Source organism: Gekko japonicus, unplaced genomic scaffold, assembly GCF_001447785.1.
Source record: "Gekko japonicus isolate JY-2015 unplaced genomic scaffold, Gekko_japonicus_V1.1 scaffold7183, whole genome shotgun sequence".
Classification (NCBI taxonomy): domain Eukaryota; kingdom Metazoa; phylum Chordata; class Lepidosauria; order Squamata; family Gekkonidae; genus Gekko; species Gekko japonicus.
In genome coordinates this window covers 1,170-10,646 of record NW_015173910.1, presented here as the reverse complement: position 1 = coordinate 10,646, position 9,477 = coordinate 1,170, and the positions used below count along the sequence as shown (strand labels likewise).

Here is a 9,477-nt window from a genome sequence, read left to right as displayed (position 1 = left end):
TCCTCAGTCGAAAAGGCTTCATCAGGAGGGGGTGGGCTCTCCTCCTTTGGAGGTTTTCAAGCAGAGGATAGACGGCCACCTGACAGTAATGGAGCAGAGGTCCATCAGTGGCTATTAGCCACAAGGTATGGATAGGGGCTCTGGGGCAAGTGAGGCTCTGTCTTCTTGGTGCTTGGAGGGGGTCAACAGTGGGAGGGCTTCTAATGTCCTGGCCCTCCTGATGGCAACCTTGTATTTCTGGCCACTGTGTGACAGAGTGTTGGCCTGGATGGGCCATTGGCCTGATCCAACATTGGCTTCTCTTATGTTCTTAGGAACTCTGGATCTGGGGCAAGTGATGCTCTGTCTTCTTGGTGCTTGGGGGGGGACAGTGGGAGGGTTTCTAGTGTCCTGGCCCTGCTGGTGGACCTCCTGATGGCACCTGGTATTTCTGGCCACTGTGTGACACAGAGTGTTGGACTGGATGGGCCTTTGGCCTGATCCAACATTGGCTTCTCTTATGTTCTTAGGAACTCTGGATCTGGGGCAAGTGATGCTCTGTCTTCTTGGTGCTTGGGGGGGGGGTCAACAGTGGGAGGGCTTCTGGAGTTCTGGCCCCACCGCTGGACCTCCTGATGGCACCTGGTAAGCATGGACGGCTTCAAAAGGGAATTAGATAAGCATATGGAGCAGAGGTCCATCAGTGGCTATTAGCCACAAGGTATAGCTAGGGGCTCTGGGGCAAGTGATGCTCTGTCTTCTTGGTGCTTGGGGGGGTCAACAGTGGGAGGGCTTCTAATGTCCTGGCCCCACTGGTGGACCTCCTGATGGCACCTGGTATTTCTGGCCACTGTGTGACACAGAGTGTTGGACTGGATGGGCCTTTGGCCTGATCCAACATTGGCGTCTCTTAGGTTCTTATCTTCTTATGTTCAATGCGGATTCTGTGAATTTAGGCAGATCATGAGAAGGGAAGGCAGGAAGGTTCACAGCAGTGCTTAGTTCTTGTGGCCAGGGATCCTGGTGTGTTTGGGGGGCTGTTGTGTTGCCCTCTTCTGGGCATGGAACAGGGGGTCCCTGTGTGTGTGTGTGTGTGTGTGTGTGTGTGTGTGTGTGTGTGTGTGTGTGTGTGTGGTGTGTGTGGAGGGGAGGTACTTGAGGATTTCCTGCATTGTGCAGGGGGTCGGACTAGATGACCCTGGAGGTCCCTCCCAAGTCCCAACTCTTACGATTCTAAGATTTTCTGGGCTTCCCTTTATCTCCATATGAGGGTTGATCTGTTTGTTTTATGTCACGTTGACTGAGAAGGAAAGAGAGCTTTTGTGGGGGGAATGGGAGGGCAAATAGGGCCGTGGGGATTGGAGCCGCCTCCTCAAGTCCCCCCAGTGAACCCGACTCCCTCTCTCTTCTTCCTTCAGGAGAGAGCGGCCAGCCGTCTGTCAGCTCCGGCAATGGTGAGTGTGGGATAGTTGGGACCAGTGTTCCCTCTAAGCTGAGTCAGTGTGAGCTAGCTCACAGATTTTTAGCCTCCGGCTCACCCAATTTTTGTCTCAGCTCAGGAAGGATGTGGCTCCAGAGCAAACTCATTTATGCAGCAGCCAAATCGCCCGCTCGCAACTTTAATGCCAGTAGAATTTTTGCTCACAGGACTCCGCAGCTTAGAGGGAGCACTGGTTGGGACCCCCGTCTCAAAGGTGGAGGGGGGTGCTCGGTCAACGAACCCGTACCTGCCTCTGTGGGGAATGGAGAAGTAAAAGATTTTCTGGGCTTTCGTTGATCTCCATGTAGTGGTAAATTAGTATATTGTATGCCACATTAACTGAAGGGGGCTTGTGGGAGTTGCAGGGATCAGTACTTGGTCCACTGGAAGTCCCCCCCCCCCAGTGAACCTGACTCCCTCTCTCTTCTTTCTTCAGGAGACAGCAGCCAGGTGTTTTACCACTCCAGAGATGGTAAGTAAATTTGAGTGGGGATCCCTATGTGAAAGAGGGAGGGGGGCACTCTGTCAACAGGCTTGTACCTTCCACTGTGGGGAATGGAGGAGGAGGAAGAGGAGAAGGAGGAGGAGGAGAAGAAGAAGAAAAGATTGGATTTATACCCCATCCTTCACTACCCAAGGGAGTCTCAAAGCAGCTTACCATCCCTTTCCCTTCCCCTCCCCACAACAGACACCCTGTGAGGTAGGCGGGTCTGAGAGAGGTCTGAGAGAACTGCTCTTTTCAAGAACAGCTCTGAGAGAACTTGTGACTGACTCAATATCACACCAGCAGCTGCATGTGGAGGAGTGGGGAATCAAACTCGGTTCTCCCAGATTAGAGTCTGCGCACTTAACCACTACACCAAACTGCAGACAAGAACTGAAAGATTTTCCAGGCTTCTGTTTATCGCCACGTGTTGGTTGATGTATATGTTTTGTGAAGATGGGTAGCCGCCGTGTTAGTCTGTCTGTAGCAGTAGAAAAGACAGGGTTGCCGCTTTCGGGAAAGTCAGGGAAATGAAAATTGGTCAGGGAAAGTCAGGGAAATTGGTTTGAAGTCAGCGAAAGTCAGGGAAATTGTGATTAAAATATATTCACGCAGTGGATTTTTGACCTGCTGCTGCAAGAGCCTGATCTGTTCTTGTGGCAACTGGAATAGAGAAGTAGCAGAATACAAGTTGAACTTAATGATGCCCTTTCCCAACCCTTTTAGATAGAACGTTTATATAATTTTTAGTGTACCTTTAAAACAATAACAAAAATGTTATGTCATTTGTTAGCATTCAGAGTTTACTTGAGGTTTGTATCTTGGTGTAATTTTTGTTTTTTGTTTTTTAATACATTTTTATTGCTTTTTTTCACTACATACTACATCCTACAGGGTTGGGGGAAGGGATATAAACCTAAAATACAGAGTAGCAAGAATCATTTATAAAATCTACTTCAGCTTCATGGCATTTCCTTATTGAACATATAAAAAGGAATAAAAGTTATATATATAATTACAGCAAACAAGCATCATCATATTTAGCCCTACTGCGTGCATTATTACTATGATGAATGAAAGAGAAGAAACAAAGCAAAATATCAGATTTTCAGAGTTAGACTACTTTACAGCTTTCTTTCCTATATGCTTATTTTTTATCAAAGGTCAGTTTAACTTTTAAAGGTTTAGGAGCAGCGACTCCTAGTTCTGCTTCAAAGTCAATCGATTCTTCTGAGGAACTGCTCGAGGTGCTACTGTCAGAACTTCCCATGCCCTTATCTTCATTGTCTTCTGCAGCCTCACTGTCCTCTGCTTTCTCAGTTCCCTTCGTAGCTTTCTGTTGCTGCTCCAAAAATATTTTTGCTTTTGTAATGGAGTCAGTCTTTTCTTTTTTTCTCCTTGAAGTTGAAGATAAGTCCTTTTGGTGACAGCCATCTGTAGGGAGTGGAATCTTTCTGTAGGAATAATATCAAGTCTCTGTATTGTTTCCTCCTCTTTCTGATCTCAAATGGAACGTCTTTCAAAACGTTAACTTCTTCTCCTTTGATTTTTAGGGTTATCCTGTTTGTCGCTTTCAATACTGCATCTTTTGTTGACCTTTTAGAGAACTTCACATACACTTCACCAGGCAGCTTATTTTTTTAAAATAAATTCTAGATAGGTACGATATACCATATACATGTCACTTTGCAAAATTTCCGCTGTAAAGCCCACCACGGATGCAATGGCTTCACTTAAGGTCTCTTTCAGGTTCTCTCCTTTCTGTTCCAGAATACTTTGAAATCTCAGGACATATGCTGATTTTTCCATCTGTAGTTGTAAAAGCTGTTGTTTCTCAGAGGTTTTTTCTTTTCCCACTGCCTCCAGTCTTTGATCTAATGCATTTGTCTTATCTTCAACCTTTTTCAGCTTTTTGGCTGTCTTCTCTGTTCTTGCAGATGTTTGTTTCAATTCCTTTTGAAGCATGTCGAAATTATTGTTGAGATTGGTCATCTGATCCAGCAGGGGGCACAGTGCTGTAGCAATCATATTGGGAAAGTCTGTGGTTACTTCCAGTTTAGAGGCCAGAGTCGATGAGCTGGCAGTTCCTGAAGACGATTTCCCCCTAGACACCATTTTTTCTGCCCGATGCGACATTGTTTACATTAAAGGAAAAGTTCTTAAAAGTCTGTGAAAGTCCAATAAGTCGCAAGCTTTTTACTAGTCTGCACACCCTCGGCTGGGTTGTCGATCTCCCTTTCGAGCTGCCCTTCTGCCCCTCGCTTTCCTCTTTTACGGGTCGATCTTTCTAGGGTTGGGTGAATTCCCCCCTCCCCCTAGGTTTGAGGCTTCGGGGCTGCTTTATGGGTTTTCGCTTGGGCGCTTGTTTCGATAAATGAGCATCAACTCATGCTTTACTCCACGCTTCACTTGCCGAGGTAGGGAACATCGTCTTTTGCCAGATTGCTTGCACACTCTCTTTGGTGTGCGCCTTTGTGTACCATGGCTGGTCTCACGTCGGGGGGACCTATCAGGGCAAAGAGGAGCCTCGATCCTTCAGCCTGCGCCTTAGGGGAGGCATCTCTCACGCCCCAGGCTACGAGCCCCCTCCAAGAGCTCGAGTGGGTCCAAGATCAACTCATACCCCCTCCCACCCAGCGCAATTTGCGGGGCGCTCTCATCGGAGCTGCGATGAAGTGCACCCACCAGCAGGTCGCTGAAACCGGAAGTCTCTATCTTCGTGTAATTTTTGGCGCAATTGCAAAACAGATGTCGCTGCAGTTAATGTTGAAGGAAGCTGATATTAAATCTCTTACTTTGACCAATATTTTTGCAGCTGAGACTTGTGTAGTTGTAGAGTGGAACATTTCATTAAGCCTTGCATTAATGCAACATGATCTATTCATTTTTTAAACTTGTGGTTATATTTGAATGGTGGTCAGGGAAATTGGACAAATGTTGGTCAGGGAAAGTCAGGGAAATGAAAAATGAAATTTTAGTGACAACCCTGAAAGAGTATGAGCCCAGGAGCCCCTTAAAGACTAAGGATGCAGAACCTAAAGAGATAAGCCAAACAGAATGGAGGGCCAACGATAAAAACTTAATGTTTATAATATAAAAAGATACATGTATTTATTAGCAAAGAATTAAAAAACATAAGGGCCCAATCGCACCTCATGTAAAAATGCCAAAATCTTACGCATAAGGGCCAATGCTGTAGTGTTTGAAGTGCGCGGACTCTAATCTGAGAGAACCGGGTTTGATTCCCCAGCTCCTCCCACTTGCACCTGCTGGATGACCTTGGGCAAGCTATAGTTCTGATAAGAGCTGTTCTTGAAAAAAGAGCAGTTTCTGTCAGAGCTCTCTCAGCCACGCCTACCTCACAGGGTGTCTGTTGTGGGGAGGGGAAGGAGTTGGTAAGCCGCTCTGAGACTCCCAGTGAAGGGCAGGGTATAAATCCAATCTCTTCTCTTCTTCTTCTTCCCCACTCCTCCACTAGCAGCTGCTGGATGACCTTGGGCAAGCTATAGTTCTGATAAGAGCTGTTCTTGAAAAAAGAGCAGTTTCTGTCAGAGCTCTCTCAGCCACGCCTACCTCACAGGGTGTCTGTTGTGGGGAGGGGAAGGAGTTGGTAAGCCGCTCTGAGACTCCCAGTGAAGGGCAGGGTATAAATCCAATCTCTTCTTCTTCTATTCTTTTTGACTTACCTCTTTAGGTTCTGGTTCCCAGATTTCAGGGTTAAGTCCAACACCCTTTTGTTCCCACCATCTCAAAGACTAACACAATTTGTGGGAGGGTAGGAGCTTTTGTGTGTCACAGCTCTCTTTTTCAGATAAAAAGGGGCATCTTTTAACTGTATCTGAAGTCATGAGCCGTGACTCATGAAAGCTCCTTCCTTGCCACTGATTTTGTTAGTCTTTGAGGTGCTCTTGAACTCTTGCTCTTTTCTGCTGCTAAAAACAGACTGACATGACGGCTACCCATCTTCATAAAACATATGGTGTAGTGGTTAAGAGAGCGGACTCTGATCTGGGAGAGCCATGTTTGATCCCCCACTCCTTCACATGCAGTTGCCGGTGTGACCTTGGGTCAGTCATAAGTTCTCTCCGAGCTGTTCTCTCAAGGGCAGTTCTTAGGAGAGCTCTCTCAGCCCCACCTACCTCACAGGCAGTGTTCCCTCTAAGCTGAGTTAGTGTGAGCTAGCTCACAGGGTTTTTTGCCTCTGGCTCACACATTTTTGTCTCAGCTCAGGAAAAGATGGCTCCAGAGCAAATGAATTTATGTAGCAGCCAAATTGCTCCCTCACAACTTTAACGCCGGTAGCTCACAGGATAGAATTTTTGCTCACAAGTCAATGTTCCCTCTAAGCCATGGAGTCTTGTGAACAAAAATTCCACTTTGTGAGCGACTGCCATCAAAGTTGTGAGCGAACGACTTGGCTACTGCATAAATTAGGTTACTCTGGAGCCCTCCTTCATGAGCTAAGACAAAAATGTGTGAGCCGGAGGCTAAAAAACTGTGAGCTAGCTCACACTAACTCAGCTTAAAGGGAACACTGGACTCTCCACCGCTTAGAGGGAGCACTGCTCACAGGGTGTCTGTTGTGGGGAGGGGAAGGGAAAGGAAATTGTAAGCCGCTCTGAGACTCCTTCCGGTATAAATCCAATCTCCTCCTTCATGTTTTATGTCCTGTTTACTGATGGGGAAGGAGGGTATGTGCTGGGTGGGGGAATAGCAGTGCAAAAGGGGCTGTGCTGACTGGAGCCCCCTCCCCAAAAGCCCCCCCAGCGAACCTGACTCCCTCTTCCTCTTTCCTCCAGGCGACACAGTCCAGTGGTCTCCGGATTCCACCACATGGAACCCCACATCTGCAGGAATTCCTTTCTCCCAAACCTCGTCAATTTAGCTCATCCAAGCAGGGCCTTCTGCAGGTGCTAACCTGCCAATGGGCAAAATCCAGAACTGCCCATACGTGTGCCTTCTCGGTTGTGAGCCCCGCCTTGTGGAACGCCTTGCCTGAGGAGGTGAAGAAGGCTCCCATTCGTCTGGCTTTCTGACAGAAATATATGCAATACTGAACTATTCAAGAAGGCTTTTCTACGCAGGCAACGTGGAAGAAACTCTCGAGGAGGTGTGAGGGAATGGTGTTGTCAGCAGGGCTATTTTTGGGCAGGAACGCACAGGAATGGAGTTCCTGCTTGCTCCCGAGTTGGCCACACCCAGCAGGAACTCATTAGCATGATAGGCCACACCCAACAGCAGAAACTCATTAGGATTGGCTACATTAGGGGTGTGTGGCCTAACATGCAAAGGAGTCCCTGCTACAAAAAAGGCCCTGGGTTTGGACAACAAACAAGGTAAACAGAATAAGAAGCAAAAGGTGGGTGTGGCTGGATGACCACACCTGGTAACATGGGGGTGTGGCCTAATATGCTAATGAGCTGTGCTGTCAAGGTGTAGTCTAATATGCTAATGAGTTTCTACTGTTGGGTGTGGCCTATTATGCTAATGAGTTCCTGCTGGGCTTTTTCTACAAAAAGAGCCCTGGCAGGGAACCTTGTCTGAGCTTAGGGTATCCAGGTAGCCGCAGAAGCAATTCCCGTCCTAATAAGGGTTTGTCAGGTGCAGGTGCTGGAACCTGAGTTAGCATGGCTGCAAGGTGGTGCTTGTTACGGGATTTTATATTTCTCTTGAAAGTTACACTGCCAAGGAATACTGAGAGTCTTATCACGGTTTCTGAATGGTGAGCCGGTGTCGGCTTGCTACATTTTACAGGTGTTCTATTCCTCCTTAACCCTGCCCCCACTGTAAATCTGTTCTTTGACCTGCTGATTATCTCAGCCAGCGGTCTGAGCCAACCTTATCTTTCAGGGGAGGGTGTAGAACGGGGTGTGTGTGTGTCAAACATAAGGCCCGGGGGCTGGAACTGACTCGTCCAGGGCTCGTATGATGCCCACGAGCGACTTGTACAAGGAGAGGGAACAGGAGACTGCTGGGGGGGGGAGTGGGCGGAGCCCCTCCAATTGTGGCTTCAGCGTGGCAGAACAATCTCATCAGCAGCCGTCAAGCAGCATGGGAGCATCTGCCCAGTGGTGCACTGCTGTCTCCATACGGGTTTTCCTTTGCACCTCTCTCCCAGCCCAGGGGGCCTTGCAGTGAGAATACACCAACTCAAAGCTTACCAGCTGCTGTCCCTTATACAGTTTCTATCTCCGGTATCTGGCATTATGTCAAGGGTCTGCACCATCCTTGGGAGGAAAGCGATGGCGAACCTAAACAGCATGATAAAAAGTAGAGACATCATCCTGCCAACAAAAGCCCGCATGGTCAAAGCAATGGTAATCCCAGTAGTCATGTATGGCTGCGAGAGTTGGACTATAAGGAAGGCCGAGCGCCGAAGAATAGATTCTTTTGAACTATGGTGCTGGAGAAGGCTCTTGAGAGTCCCTTGGACTGCAAGAAGATCAAATCAGTCAATCCTAAATCCCTGCCCACCCAGCAGTTCGAAAGCAACTTAATTGCAAGTAGATAAATGGGTACCCACCCATAGTGGGGTGGGGGGCACCCTGCCTAGCGTGGTGGTTGAGGACGACGATGACGGCGGTGGCGGCAAGACATCGGCTCCAGAGGACGGCGTGGCGTGGTGATGCGGTGGCGGCGAGCGGGCGCAACCGGAGGAGCGATCCCTGGTGGCTAGACGATGAAATATCGGGTGGCCGCCGTCGAGGAAAGGGCGCGCGATGACGCTGAGCGCCGGCACAGCGGAGCCGGAAAGGACGTGGCTGAAGCCGGAAGGAGGCAGGAAGTCGCGCGCCTCAGGAAGAGAGAATTACCACCCAGCGCCGAAAAAGAGCACCCCGCCAATACCAGAGCCAACGGAAAAAGAAGACCAACACCAACCACCACCATAGGGGTGCTGGTAGGTTCCCCCACCCCAAATGTGTGTGGCCCTAGTTAGGAATAAAAATGGTGACTAGCACCGACCTGTAAGCCGCTCAGAGACCCCCTAGACAAGGGGGTTTGGGCGGGATATAAAGTCGAATGTAAATAAATAAATAAATAAATAAAATCAACCCTGACTGTTCCCTGGAAGGCCAGATAATGAAACTGAAGCTCAAATACTTTGGCCACCCAATGAGAAGGGAGCACTCCCTGGAGAAGACCCTGATGCTGGGAAAGATTGAAGGTCAAAGAAGAGGGGGACGGCAAAGGATGAGATGGTTAGACAGTGTCATAGATGCAACGGACATGAAATTGAGCAAACTTCAGAGGACGGTGGAAGACAGGAAGGCCTGGCGGGATCTGATCCATGGGGTCGCAAAGAGTCGGACTCGACTGTGGGACTGAACAACAACAACAACAACTGCACCATCCTTTCAGGGAGAAGTGTAGAAGGCTTGTTTTCCTTATGTCCCTCTTAGGAATGTAGGATGTGCCCTAAACAGGAGGGCAGAGTGAATTATGTTTGAGAATGGAATTGATGGATTCTTTTTGGAATCCTATAAAGGAATAACTTTGAATCTCGTTCAGTATGCTGGCATGACCTGTGCTTGCC

The 9,477-nt window shown here is 48.3% G+C and overlaps 1 protein-coding gene across 1 annotated transcript in view; it reads left to right on the top strand.

Moving 5' to 3' along the window:
• Positions 1-7,133, top strand: part of LOC107120868 (class I histocompatibility antigen, F10 alpha chain-like) — a 14,930-nt gene extending 7,797 nt beyond the window's left edge. The window contains exon 5 of the mRNA XM_015423634.1: positions 6,743-7,133. Within this exon, the coding sequence (XP_015279120.1) occupies positions 6,743-6,828 (86 nt within the window). The 3' untranslated portion in view covers positions 6,829-7,133. The remainder of the gene's footprint in view (positions 1-6,742) is intronic.
• The last annotated feature ends 2,344 nt before the right edge of the window (positions 7,134-9,477 follow it).